Source organism: Paramisgurnus dabryanus, chromosome 20, assembly GCF_030506205.2.
Source record: "Paramisgurnus dabryanus chromosome 20, PD_genome_1.1, whole genome shotgun sequence".
NCBI classification, from domain to species: domain Eukaryota; kingdom Metazoa; phylum Chordata; class Actinopteri; order Cypriniformes; family Cobitidae; genus Paramisgurnus; species Paramisgurnus dabryanus.
The window spans coordinates 9,081,038-9,096,830 of NC_133356.1; the positions used below are offsets into that span (position 1 = coordinate 9,081,038).

General features: G+C 38.5%; 1 protein-coding gene across 1 annotated transcript in view; it reads left to right on the forward strand.

Annotated features, from left to right (window-relative positions):
* The window catches only part of dntt (deoxynucleotidyltransferase, terminal), a 141,496-nt gene that overhangs the window by 13,285 nt on the left and 112,418 nt on the right, over nt 1-15,793 (forward strand). The window contains exon 3 of the mRNA XM_065296264.1: nt 9,633-9,752. Coding sequence (XP_065152336.1) covers nt 9,633-9,752 — 120 coding nt within the window. The remainder of the gene's footprint in view (nt 1-9,632; nt 9,753-15,793) is intronic.

The window sequence follows — 15,793 nt, forward strand, 5'->3', positions numbered from 1 at the left end:
AGGTATAACCAATCCCATCACTTCACTCAAAAGGGGTGCTACAGAGGCCTATGTGCCCATGTCAGAGTATGTGAGCGGTGCGGAGTGGGAGCGAGGAGTGGAGTGGCGTAATTTTGCCAGGAGCGAGGAGCGTTTTTTTTTATGTCGGAGCGTTGTGATGTTCTCTCGCTCCGAAAACGCTCCACTATCGCTCAATTACGAGTCAGGACTAGTCAGACTCCAGACCAAACCACTGTGAATAAAAACGGAGTGGGACTTAACATATTTTGCATTCGTTTGCATTTGTATTGTTGTCTTACTAGTACTTTCACAAACATTTATATACGCGACACTGGGAAACTACAACTCCAATGAGCACTCTGCACCAAGCGCAACGCAAAGAGACCATTTGTTGAGACGCGCGCGCGATCAGCGGAGCGTTGCGGACCAAAGCACCACCTTCCAGAGAGCGCGCGAGGGCTGATGGATTTGCGAATGCACAAGAAGACGCAGTCTGAGCGCATACACACTTCGGGAAATATAGAACAATTGCATGGAAGTGATTGAAGAGATATAAATTGCGTGCACACTCTCAGGGCAAGTGCTTGGCACCTGCGACTCGGCAAAAGCTCGTTATTCTTAAAGTGAATACAGCATTGGAGATATAGCTTTAATAAAAAATGTGTTCAACCAGCCAGCATTTGTTTTGTTTAGATTCAGAATAGTTCTAGTATTAATATAAAAGTTGGCTTAAAGTGAAGGCAGTAGACTATATCTATATTTTTTCGTTTGGCTATTTGTCTAAATTAATATTTTAGTTTGTGATTTATTTCTTTTATTTAATGTAATGTTTTTTGTTTGATAATTTATTTTATATGAGGTTTTTTATATTTAATCATTTATTTAATTTCAACACATTTTTTGTTTTGCTTTGTTTAAAAGTGAGCTAAATGATAGCTTAATTTGGGCTAATATTAGCTATTTCAGTATGTGATGTTCTTCAGTTAATAACTGCGTATAAAATAAAAAATATGTTCAACCAGCCAGCATTTGTTTTGTTCAGAATAGTTCTGTAATTAAGAGCAGAATGCACCTTCTGATGTCAAATGGTGTAACCGGCAACATCCGGTTTGTGACGTCACGCTGAACAGATCGTGCATCGGAGCTCCGTCGAGTTCATCATCTAAAAGCTTTTTTTTTACCATCTTATTCCTATTTATATAATATAACTTATTAGTTTTACATAGGAATACTTTACCGTGACGATTATTGAGCAGTACTACCACGTGAAACTATTTATCACTAATAAACACCCAGTGTTGTTAGCATATAGCCCGCTAGCATCCACACGGTGGAGGCTGAAGCTAGCATTTTCCGATCTAATGGCGGATTCATCTGATATATGCTTTTCTGACCTATCCTCACCTGAGCGGGAAGCTGTGGAGGAGTTGTTTCCCGGTTTTAGCAGATCCAAGGCGAGGTACAGCGCCCACTTCACCCTGCCTTCCGACGTCCACAAGCGAGCAACAAACATGCATTCCACGCGATGCAGCTTCACGGACCGTGAACGACTTGAAAGCGATCGGGAAGCTGTGGAGGAACCGCTGCCCGGCCTTCGCAGATTCAGCAAGCCAAACATCACCCTGACCCCAGACGTTCGCAGGCGACCGAGGCGTGTCACAACCGAACACCCCACGCGATGCAGCTCCGGGGACCGCGTTCGGGTAAACGAAGACGCCATCGCCCAGCATGAAAGCGGTAAGACTCCGCTTGATATTGTAACATGTACTACTTGCCACATGTATAGATAAGCTTCTGCTGTTAGCATAGAGGGGTTTACATGCACTAAGTGTATTGAAGTATTAAGGTTAACTGAGAAGGTTGCTGAACTAGAATCGCGCATCCGAACACTAGTTGAGGATAGCAAAACCGCTAATGTTACTGTCGCAAATAATCTATCGAGCGAAAAGACTAATGGCTCGGTTCCGACATCAGATGCTAATATAAATATTACAAATACTGTATCGAGCGCGCATAGTGTTAATCAAAATACACATGGCTCGGTTCCGTCATCAGAGTCAAGTCGGCGGTCAAACTGGGTGACTGTTAGGCGGCATAGTCATATAAGGCGTCCTTCTAAGACCCATAACGTAACGACAATTTCTAACAGATTCGATCCCCTAAGGAGTATACCAGCTGAAACACCTTTTAAAAGTGCCCTGGTCATTGGAGATTCTATACTCAGGAACACTAACATTGAGGCACCAAACACCATAGTCGACTGTATACCGGGAGCCAGAACGTCTGACATTAGATCCAAACTTAAAGTGCTGGCTAATGCTAAGCGGAAGTTTTCTAAGATTGTTATTCACGCCGGCACGAATGACACTAGGCTCCGCCAGTCGGAAATCACCAAAGATAATATTAAGGAGATGTGTGAAATTGCAAAAACAATGTCAGACAATGTAATATGCTCTGGTCCCCTCCCCGCCCCCGGGAGATGAAATACATAGTAGATTAGTGTCTCTCAATGGATGGATGTCAAAGTGGTGCCCTCAGCATAACGTAGGGTTTATAGACAATTGGAAGCATTTCTGGGGAAGACCATTTCTCCTAACCCGAGATGGCCTTCATCCGTCATCGGAAGGAAGTGCTATACTCACTAAAAATCTGATCAATAGTCTTAATTCTGATATAGTATGACTATCCAGGGCCCAGGTCAGGAAACAGACGGATCGGCTTAACCGTCCATCTGTTAGCTGCCGTGATATGTCAAGACCACTTATATCCCAGCACTTCGAGTCAATCTTACCGAAATATCAGCACATTTCAACTGTATCTGTTCCCCGAACAAATAAATACAGGGCACCGCTTGTTACATCTGGTACAAATCTGATTCAAATAAAATTAGAAAACAATACATTAACAGATGAATCTCGAATCTTAAAATTCGGCCTTCTTAACATTAGATCGCTTACCAATAAAGAATCTATTGTCAATGAAATAATTACAGACCAAAACTTAGATGTACTCTGTTTAACAGAAACCTGGCTTAAAGCAGACGACTACATTAGTTTAAATGAATCCACCCCACAAGACTATTATTATAAACACGAACCTCGATTAAAGGGAGAGGGGGTGGTGTAGCTACAATATACAACACAATGTTTAAAGTAAACCAAAAATCTGAGCTAAAATTTAAATCATTTGAAGTAATGTTGTTAAATATGGAAATAACTGATCGTAACCACAAACAGCTTTCTTTTGCTTTAGCGACAATCTATAGACCACCGGGCCACCATGCAGATTTCCTTAATGAAATAGCAGATTTCCTATCTGAGCTTGTAGTCACTGTAGATAAAGCTCTTATTGTTGGTGATTTTAATGTCCATGTGGACAACCCAAAAGACGCATTAGGACGTGCGTTTATAGATGTTCTAAATTCTCTCAATATTAGACAAAACGTGACAGGGCCAACGCATACTCGTAATCACACATTAGACTTAATTCTGTCACTCGGACTCAATATTAATGACGTCGAAATATCACCTCAGAGTGATGCAGTTTCTGACCATTACCTTGTGTCATACACTGTACTTCTAGATAGGATCACTCAATCTACAACATGCTACCGACTAGCCAGAACAATAATTTCCACCACTAAAGATAGCTTTATTAGCACTCTTCCAGACCTGTCCCAAATGAAACATGTAGCAGATAACTGTGACGATCTAGATATTGAAATAGAAAACCTAAACAATGTCTGTTCTAACACATTGGATGCCGTTGCTCCCATTCGAAAAAAGAGATTCAAAGAAAAACCGCCAGCTCCATGGTATGACCATCACACAGCAGCCCTTAAAAAGGCAGCTAGAAAAATGGAAAGAAATTATAGAAGCACAAAGTTAGAAGTATGGCGCGCAGCATGGAAACAGAGTGTTAAACACTACAGACAGGCTATTAAAACCGCCAGATCTACATATCTTAGCAAGCTTATAAATGAGAATCATAATAACCCTCGTTTCCTCTTTAGCACAGTTGCGAAACTGACTAGAAACAAAGAACAAACAGAAACCAATAGTAAACTTCAACACAATAGTAACGACTTCATGAACTTCTTTTCTAACAAAATTTCGGCTATTAGGGAAAACATCGTAGCTACCCAGGCAGCCACCACTCTACCCATTAGTTCACTTAACACTAGACTACCATACGAACATCTTGATTCATTTAAACCTACTACAATAGATGAGCTCTCTAAACTAGTCACATCATCCAAATCATCGTCCTGTATATTAGACCCCGTTCCCACAAAACTACTTAAAGAAGTATTCCCTGTAGTGTCAACCCCGGTTCTAAATATCTTTAACTCATCGCTAGAAATAGGATACGTTCCAACAGCTTTCAAACTAGCAGTTATTAAACCGCTGATTTAAAAACCACAGCTTGACCAAGGAGAACTTAATAACTTTAGACCAATCTCAAATCTCCCTTTTCTTTCGAAAATATTAGAAAAGGTAGTGGCAAGCCAGTTACGCACATTCTTGACAAATAATAGTACATATGAAAAGTTCCAATCAGGATTCAGGCCCCACCATAGCACAGAGACAGCGTTGCTTAGAGTTACAAATGACCTCCTATTAACATCCGATCGTGGTGAAATCTCAATTCTTATATTACTAGACCTTAGTGCAGCATTTGACACAATAGACCACAGAATCCTACTCAATAGACTAGAAAACTATGTTGGTATCAGTGGTCAGGCGCTAGCCTGGTTTAGGTCATATCTAACCAATCGTTATCACTTTGTTTATGTAAATGAGGAAGAGTCATATCACTCCCTGGTTAAATACGGTGTACCGCAGGGATCAGTTTTAGGTCCTATCCTGTTCTCGTTATACATGTTACCCCTAGGAGACATTATCAGGAAACATAACATAAGTTTTCACTGCTATGCGGATGATACCCAGCTTTACATCTCCTCGCATCCCAGCGAAACACACACGTTTTCTAAGCTAAAAGACTGCATTAGCGATGTTAGTGACTGGATGGCACATAACTTTCTTAAGCTCAACTCCAATAAGACAGAGGTACTTATTATTGAACCAAATCGCTACAAACATAATATGTCAGATTACAAATTGCACATAGATGGCTGTACTGTGGTGCCATCTTCCACGGTTAGAAACTTAGGTGTGATGTTCGACAGCAACTTATCCTTTGATAGTCATATCGCCAACGTTTGCCGCACAGCATTCTTCCATCTTAGAAATATCTCAAAAATACGCCATATACTGTCTACATCTGACGCAGAGAAGCTTATTCATGCTTTTATGACCTCTAGAATAGACTATTGTAACTCGCTACTCGGGGGATGCCATTCAAATCAGGTCAACAAGCTTCAGCTAGTTCAAAACGCTTCTGCAAGGGTACTTACTCGATCTAAGAAGTATGACCACATAAGCCCAATTCTGGCATCTTTACACTGGCTACCAGTTAAATATCGCATCCAATTTAAAATATCACTAATCACCTACAAAGCTTTAAATGGCTTAGCACCCTCATATCTTAGAGAATTACTATCAGAATACAATCCATCACGCACACTACGGTCGCAAAATTCTGGCCTATTGATTATCCCTAGACTATCAAAAGTGTCTAAAAGTGGAAGATCCTTTTCCTACTTAGCCCCTAAGCTCTGGAATGATTTACCAACCGATGTCCGAGAATCAGACACAGTCGATCATTTTAAATCTAGACTTAAAACTTTTCTCTTCAACAAAGCATTCGCATAATTTGTCTAGTAAAGGTTCTTAACTCGCAATAGTTATTTTCACGGAACAAAGCACTCACGGTCATAACACAGACCAACCAAATAAATAAATAAAAACCTTTTCTACATGAACACTTAAAATGAATTGCATTAAATAGTTTGCCACCGTTTGCCACTGAACCTGCATTAACGACGACAGTGGGGCTTCCGGCCTTAGTCAAACGGTTTGGCACGTATCGTCGGGTTGCGATTTTGGTGCTTTCGTGTGTCTTGTGAATAGTATGCCATACATACCCGTTTGCCACTGAACCTGCATTAACGACGACAGTGGGGCCTCCAGCCTTAGTCAAACGGGTTGGTATGTATGGTCGGGTTGCGTTTTTCGCGCTTTCGTGTGTCTTGTGAATAGTATGCCATACATACCCGTTTGCCACTGAACCTGCATTAACGACGACAGTGGGGCCTCCAGCCTTAGTCAAACGGGTTGGTATGTATGGTCGGGTTGCGTTTTTCGCGCTTTCGTGTGTCTTGTGAATAGTATGCCATACATACCCGTTTGCCACTGAACCTGCATTAACGACGACAGTGGGGCCTCCAGCCTTAGTCAAACGGGTTGGCACGTATGGTCGGGTTGCGATTTTGGCGCTATCGTAAGTCTTATAAATAGTATGCCATACAGACCCGTTTGCCACTGAACCCGCATTAACGACGACAGTGGGGCCTCCAGCCTTAGTCAAACGGGTTGGTATGTATGGTCGGGGAGCGTTTTTCGCGCTTTCGTGTGTCTTGTGAATAGTATGCCATACATACCCGTTTGCCACTGAACCTGCATTAACGACGACAGTGGGGCCTCCAGCCTTAGTCAAACGGGTTGGCACGTATGGTCGGGTTGCGATTTTGGCGCTATCGTAAGTCTTATGAATAGTATGCCATACAGACCCGTTTGCCACTGAACCTGCATTAACGACGACAGTGGGGCTTCCGGCCTTAGTCAAACGGGTTAACACGTATGGTCGGGTTGCGATGTTTTTGGCGTTTTCTCCTGGTCCTGTAAATGGTATACAATATAGACCCGTTTGCCACTGAACCTGCATTAACGACGACAGTGGGGCTTTAGGCCTTAGTCAAACGGGTCGTCAGGTTTCATTTTCTCTTAAAGATCGGAAGGTGACCCTTATTTACCATATATACCCTCGCATTGGGCCCCCAATTTGCTAAATCCTCAACTGTGGATAACATAATTATGCCGCAATATTTAGTCTGTCTGGAACTAAGCTGAGTTAAACCACATCACTGTGTGACACTTCAATACATATGAACGGCCGCTACGCTAATACGATTTTGTTTTTCTCTCCGTCTCGTCCTCGACCCGAGGACGAGACAAACAGACCCAGTCCCGGTAGATGTGAAAGTCGGCACACCTCTGATCTACTGGCTGTCCTTCAACGTTATGCCCAGCTGATACCTGACCAACGATCACCGGCAGAACCGCTTAATCTCCGCTAAATCTCCATTTCCGTTCTCCCAAGGGTTTTTCCCTCCTAGGACTTATTTTTCCTCGGATAAAAGCCCGGGGGTTTTTTTTCTCCTAGGGGGTTTTTCACCCCGGGGAGGCAGCCTTTTTGGGCTTTACCTAGCTTCCTCTTCTATACGTTGCTTTAGTAATACGTGCAATTATAATATTGAGTCATAGCCGCAGCAAATTTAACTGCTCATGCTATCATGTATTCTGTTGTGCTATCTGTCGTTTTCTGTGCTTTTCACTGCTTCTATTTATGTAAAGCTGCTTTGAAACAATTGACTTTTGTGAAAAGCGCTATATAAATAAAATTGAATTGAATTGAATTGAATTAATAGCCTATAAAAGTTGGCATAAAGTGAAGGCAGTAGCTCTATATTTTTTCGTTAAACTATTTGTTTAAATTAATATTTCAGTTTGTGATTTCTTTCTTTGATTTAATGTAATGTTTTTCGTTTGATTACTTATTTTATATGAGGTTTTTCATTTAATAATTTATTTAATTTCAACACATTTTTTGTTTTGCTTTGTTTAAAAGTGAGCTAAATAATAGCCTAATTTCGGCTAATATTAGCTACTGTTTCAAATTCCAATAAAGTATATGATGTTCTTCTCTTAGTACTGCATATTCTTTGTTGTTTAAAAAAAAAAAAATTGCCGTAGAGCGAAAACGGAGCGATTCGTAAGTAAGGACGGCGCGGGGAGTGAGCGAGGAGCGGAAAATTGTATACCCAGAGCGGAGCTTGAGCGGAGTAATTATGAAATGCTTTGAGCGCGGAGCGCAAATTCTTTCCACTCCACTCCGCTCACATACTCTGGCCCATGTGTGGCTATGTTGATAGTTTTGTCTATACTTAGCAGCCAACAACTTTGATGTTTGTGCCAAATTTTGTGACATTTTGAGCATGCTCAGAGCTTTATACACACCTGAATGTAATATTAAAGTTTGACAGGTTGGCAACACTTTAAGAAGATATCACAAAGCCTTTCACAATTTTACATCAGCCACTTCTCTACATTTTTCTGACCATGTCCGGATCGACTTGGGTAAATATACGTGGACTATTTTAAATTCTGTTTTAAGAGACACACTTCCTTTTGCCAGTAGGTGGTGACATGCCTGTGACTTATAATAAACGGTTTTCATTTATACTTTGCGTCATCCTCTGCGTCGACGTGCAAACACACGCCCAAACCGCTGGTAGGCAGTATCGAAGCGTGTAACCACAGTAGCAGCGCGACCGTCAGAGAAGAAGAAGGTTGGCAAGTTAACCCACAAATGAAGAAGAAACTTGTTGTGTATGATTTGAGAAGTAAATAAACAGTGACTTTTGTGGCAGTTTGAGTTAAATCACTCCTCAACTTGGCTCATCTTTGTTTTCACCGTCACAAACGGAAATACCTATGACGCAGTTTTTTTACCTGACGGTAGGGGTTCTGGTGGACCAATCACAGCGCTTGCGGTCTACGTAGATCTGACGCGCTGTTAAAATTTTTACGAGTTGCACGTCAGTTACGCAGAGCTACGCACAGGCTACAGATAGCAGCACGACTATAAATCGGGCTTTAATGGACGACAACTATGATGTGCTTGCCAAATTTTGTGTTATTCTAAGGATGCCAAGAGCCTTAAATATGCCTAAATATGAATTGCCATAGGAACAGCATTCCAGATATCAACAATTTTTCACAATGTAGCATCTTCAATGTCTGGGAATCATGTTGAAGAAGTTTGGTGTCAGTAGGAGGAGTATTTAAAAGTTCACCACCTGCACTTTTTTTTTAAACAATCAAAAATGGCAGATTTCCTGTTGAGCAGAGCCCATGGGTATCACTTGAAAGTTCAGGTCAATGAGATCTATATACGTGCCCAAGCTTCGTACATGTGCATACATTTATGCTTGATCTGTGCATTAACTTTACTCTCTGCATAAAAGGGGGTGCTACTGAGCCCCCGGCACACCCAGGTACCAGTCTTTGCCCGGGCCTAATGGCTGACGACTCTGATGTGTGTGCCAAGATGCTAGACTTTTTGAGAATGTTAAGGCCCCTCAAAATCCCCTGAACGATTGAAAAAATAAATAAATACAAATCTTTAGTAAGACAATAGTGCTTTGCACCTATGGTTCAGGCCTTTGGCCTGCTCCTTGGTGCTCTGGGTCTAATGATACCCAACCCCTAAACCCAACATCAGAGGGGCGAAAGGAAATCATACAAAATGTATGAATTTGGTCATAAGCATTCGAATTAGCCACCTCGTTAAATACTTACAGTACAAACTGTCATGATATTGTGTTGTATTGTTTGCATATCTTTTGATTTGATTTGATTTACTTTATGAGTGTCTTCTTTAATAAACAGAATCCTGCCCTAGAGCGGAGGGTGTTCCCTTGCAAGTCGACCAACGATTCAACGTCTTCCGTGTCTCCCTTTGCTTGCAAGAGACGGACAACAATGAATAACCATAATAAGAGCTTTACTGTGAGTACACAGACACACACACACACACACACACACACCCTGATACAATACATGATTTCAACCTGATCTCTTTCCGTGAAATAGTCACACATTATTTTGCTCAGTTTTGCGTGGCATTGTCACGGATTTCCACCATTTTACATGCCCGTGCCATGACTTTCTTTTTGTGTCAGTTTAACGTATTGGTTACTCAACTGTTTTTCCTATTTTTAAACAATTGTCACTTTGGTTTGGGGTTAGATTTGCTGTTTGCGTTAGGATGTCACTTTAAGTATTGGTTTATACTATTTTTCGTATGCTTTTTAAACCATTGGCGCCTGACGTTAGGGTTAGAGTTGGGTTTGGGTAAGGATGTCATTTTATTTGACAGAAAGTTGTTCTAACCCCAATCCGAAACGACAATTGTAAAAAACAGGAGGAAAAAGGAAAAACAGTTAAGTAACCAATACGTTAAACTGACACGGAAAAGAAAGTCGTACCACGGGCACGTAAAATGGTGTAAATACGATGACTACTTTACTATGCGTGACTACTTTACTTACTATACTTTAACCCCTAAACGTACTCTCATAGAAACCTGTTGACTTCATTAGATTGACAATATTATCAATCTTAGAAAGATGATTTCATTGATTTTATGAGACATTGTCACTGAAAATGTCTTAACATTTGGTTTATGATATGTTTTTTTGTGACTCTTTTCTCACACATAAACTTGCAGCAAACTCTCTTTGATATCTTAAAGGCATTTCGTAATAGCAAGTAAGATTTGAAGGCATACGCTCTCCAAAATCACTTTTAGCTATTTTTTATCCAGACGTTTTCTTCATAGCTGTTTCTAAGGCTGCCTGCTGTTTCTAAGAATTTCCTTTTCTTGTGCCAGGTTTTGTCGGTTCAGGAGGAACATAAGGTAGCCGCTATTTGCCTTTCATTCTCGCTTGGTCTGCATGATATAATGGAACATTCAGAACCAATGCAATCTGTATTCTGTGCTGTTTTTCTCCTCTTGTTATAAACCAAAAGATCTTAAATATTAATCTAAGAAATATCTCATTTGCTTTTCTGTTTGAAAGATTAAAAGCCATTAATAAAAATTTGCTAAAGCAAAATTGTCCTCATGTTGGGTGTTAAGTATTTAGTCAATACTTGAACATCCACCAACAGTTTCACCTTGAGCTCTTCAGAGGAAAATTACAAGCGAACCTTGAGACGCTGCCAAAATGCAAAACTTTGTGTTGTTGCAAAAGACGCATCAGTGCCAAAATTGGGCTTTTGAGGTATAAGAGCTTTTGAATTCATGAGGCATTATTCAAGACCCTCGTGATTATAACATCTGATGTGCTAACACCGAGATGCTTTAAACATTAATCACCAGAAAACCATGCTTCATCTTTCATATGACACTTACCTTGTGTGATCTGCAAAATAAATAAATCAATTATGATGAAAGTGAAAAAAAAACTAGGGACTGGCAAGGTGAGATGAACCATAACCGAGCTCTGATTAATATCTCCTTTGTATCTCACAGGCAAATGGAAAACCTGATTGCTGTGTTGCCAGGATAAAATATACCTGCAATGCAAATATATGATTGAGATTTGAGAAAGATTTTAACCCAACAAGACGAAATGAAAGTAATTCTGATGTGGTGTTTGTGAGAGAAACACTTATAATCTCACTGATTAATACTTTTCAAATCATCTCAAGATAATCATTCACTCCATTCAGCTGTAGAAAGTAGAAACATCTGGCAGCAGTTAGAGGTGGACATCATGATCATAGTCTATATCACAGTGATTCTGTCTTATTAAAAAATATGTTTTTATCTCTAATTATTGAACTTATATCAAATAATGTTGTTTGTAAAAAAATCCAGTGAATATTTTACAAACTAAGAGTACTGCACTTCATGTTATTTTTAAAAAAAGTTTTTATGTGAAACAATCCAAAAATTCTTCGACGTCATTCTGATTATCTGCGGTGGCACATTGCTGCCACATACATATTATTTTTTTCACTCAGTTATGTCGCTAAAACAAGAGATTCTGTTGTTAAAATTACACCTTTTCTCATTATAACGAGATAAACGACATCTTTTCTCCTTAGAACAAGAAATTATGTCATTAAAACAATATGATTTTCTTGATATAACACACTGCAAAATTGTGTCTTGTTTTCAGTAAAAATTCTTAAAATAAAATGCAATTTCTTGATGAGCAAAATGGCCTAGGAAAGTAAGGGTGCGTCTCATTTTCTCTGTCTTACCCCTTCCCCTTAACCCTTCACCTCGGTTTTGCGCGTTCATGTGAGGCGAAGTGGTGTCTATATTCTCACTTTGATCAAGGGCTAGGGCCAAGGCGTAGGGATACATAGCCCTTGAAACGAAATGTGATAATGACCACACTTGAAAGAGAGGGGTAAACGTTAACGTAAGAATTTCTCAGGAGAACCGGCATCAAGACGTTTTATTGATGAACGTCGAACTGTCAAGGAGTCGCAAAAATGGACATTATTTTCTGCAGTTTAATTGAGATTATATTATGACACACATGTTTTATGATACTTTTAATAAAAGTTCAAGCGGTATTAATTGTAATGTTTTTGTTTTGAATCGCTAGTTAAGGCGCTAGCTAGCAGCTAAGTTATGCGCTTTTTGTTGAGCTCTGCTCAGGCAATCGATACCACAACCTGAGACAATGGCATCTTCTTTGTTTGTCAACGCTTGTCTGTTTACGTAGCAGCCGGTTAGCGGCAAGGGAAAGTGACGCAAACGGTAATCGAGTGGTGTCTCATTTTGTAGACGAACGATCTGTCTTACCCCTTTCCCCTTTACTCGGTTTCGAGGGGCAAGGGGAAGACGAAGACAAAGGGGAAGGGGTAAGACAGAGAAATGAAATTGGCCCTAAGCCTAGTTTTTAGACAAAAATATAAAATGTAAGCAAATTTGTGCTTAAAACAAGCAAAAAAATCTGCCAATGGAATAAGACATTTTTTCTTGAATTAAGTAAATTTTCATTATTCCATTGGCAGATTTTGTTTAGCTTGTTTTAAGCACTAATTTACTTAAAGTTTATATTTGTTGTCTAAAAACTAGGCTTATTTTCCTACGTCATTTTGCTCATCAAGAAAATACATCTTAATTTAAGAATTTTTAGATATTTTTACTGAAAACAAGACAAAAATACTAAGTAAGAAAGTCATTTTTTGTAGTGCAAGATATTATGTCTTTACACTGCAAAAAATGACTTTCTTACTTAGTATTTTTGTCTTGTTTTCAATAGAAATATCTAAAAATTCTTAAATTAAGATGTTTTTTCTTGATGAGCAAAATGACCTAAGTAAATAAGTCTAGTTTTAAGACAAATAATATACAATTTAAGTGAAATTGTCCTTAAAACAAGCAAAATTATCTGCCAATGGGGTGAAAAAAAAACTGTGAAATAAGATTTCTTTTTTCTTAAACACTTAATTCAAGTAAAATTTTCTCACTTTTTTGGCAGATATTTTTGCTTGTTTTAAGCATAAATTCACTTAAATTGTATATTTTTTGTCTAAAAACTATTTTCTTAGGTCATTTTGCTCATCAAGAAAATACATCTTGATTTAAGAATTTTTAGATATCTCTACTAAAAACAAGACAAAAGTACTAAGTAAGAAAGTCATTTTTTGCAGTGTAAATGACATCTTTTCTCATAATTACTAGAAATTATGTCATTAAAATATGTTTTTTTGTTATAACAATATATTATATTGTTAAAACGACATCTTTTCTCATAATAACGAGATATTATGTCATTAAAGAGCAACTATGGTCCAATTTACGATTTTAACTATCCTTTATTGTGTAAGTGTGTATTACATGATAATGATATGCAAAAGGTAGAAACCCCAAAGTAAACAATGACCCGAGTTATCGTCTCCAACGTAAATCTCTTTTCTTGGACTACAACAAACAGACGGATTGTAGGCAACAATACTTTTAAAATATTTTTCCTGGGCTTGCTTATACTCGATATGTTTTTGTCGATATAACTTCATTAAATATATTACTATTAGAGATATTATTTTATTAAAATAACATATTTTCTCAAAATATAGAGAAATTATGTCATTAAAATGATATGTTTTTCTTGGTAAAATTACATATTTTCCCGTATTAACTATTTCCTCGCCAATGTTCCCAGCGGCAGCATTTTTCATGATTTTCACAAAAGTTTAATGCCCTCAGAAAATGTTTTTCTTAAAAAATATAAACATACAATATATCAAATGAAAGAATAGACCCTCTGCTGTCAAACAAAAAAACTTTATCCTACCTTCATGAGTTCTCTTTTATCACCTCTCAAATATGTGTAGGTTTTTTCAAAAACACAAAATTAATAAAAATTTTGTGAAGGACCTCAACACGGATACACAGTTTTTTGCCCAAGGGCGATATGTCCGTGTTTTATAAGTTGCGGAAGAGCGCTACCTGGAAAGCCGGAAATACTTGTCATTGACAGAAAGTGTTTTCTCTTAATTGAAGAGTTAACTCATTAATGGTGGTGAAAGAGTTAACAAGATGTTAAATAATTTAAAGGGGACATATCATGAAAATCTGACTTTTTGTCATGTTTAAGTGCTATAATTGGGTCCCCAGTGCTTTAATCACCCTAGAAAATGTGTAAACCATTCTTTGCAAGAATGTAAATATATCATCGACATTGGCTCCCCCTGTGATGTCAGAAGGGGATAATACCACCCCTTTATCTGCACTATCCAACCACAACACTGCCATTTAGTGCAGAGATCAGCTCATTTGCATTTTAAAGGACACACCCAAAACTGGCACATTTTTATCACACCTACAAAGTGGCGATTTTAACATTTTATAATAAATGATCTTTATATTTTGAGCTAAAACTTCACATACGTACTCTAGGGACAGCAAAGACTTATTTGACATTAAAAAAAGTCTTGTGAAATGTCCACTTTAAATAACATATTTTCTCACGTTGTTTCATTAATGAACACTTCAATACAGAACTGCTTTTTTGCAAGATCATGGGACATGTATCTAACCTGATTTATTTTTACTTTATTCTCAGTTTAAGTCACACAGACATTATATTATAATTAGGCCATGTTGACAGAATGCTGTGGACTCGGCATAACATCTCTGTCGTTCAACATGTACAATTATGCACAGTAATACAGTACCACCATAGATATCAGTGCATTATCCAACACTTAATAAAAAGTTGAAAGACTCCAGGCAGATGGAAGAAGGTTATGTCAAAGTGACCAGTTTCCAAAATATAGCTGTAACTGATCTGAGCTCAATTTTATAATATATACTGATAAAAGCAGATAACCTCAGTTTGACTCGTCCAGTCAAGATTTTTAGGTGCCATAGAAAGATTATAACCCAAGGTTATTTGTGTAGCACTTTTCACAATAGACATTCTGTCTGACATCAGAAAATAAACATATGTAAATGAGAAAATTTAAATACGGTAAAATGTGACGGTATAGAGAGAAGTGAAGCAGACACTTGTGCTGACACTTGTCTGAATGCAAATTGGACGCGATGATGTTGTGGATATGCTAATTACTGCATGACGTCATCTCACGACATTTAGCATCCTTCCAAGAAAGTTTTAGTAACTTTTTATTGAAAATAGTCGGTAGCGCTTGTTAAATATGACTGAAATTAACAACACAACACAAAAAAAAAAAAAACATAAAGTGACACTTTGTAGTTTTTCAACCTTCATAGTATATATTTTCAAGACCCTTGTGATGGTACATCGACTTAAAATAGGTTGAATGACATGTCCACCATAGCCTGACAGGGTCTGTATCGCTTTTACTTTTAAACTTGGGTTTTTGGGTAGTAACCCCAGCACAAAAAGGCTTATAAACGTGAGCTACGTGATTTTTTGGCGTTTGATGAAAATAAAACCCATGAATTTATATTATATTACACATGACATGCTGGAAGGCACACTTTGTGACATAAGAAGTTGTCTTCTTTTTCTTTGCCACAGTGCTGCGGCGCT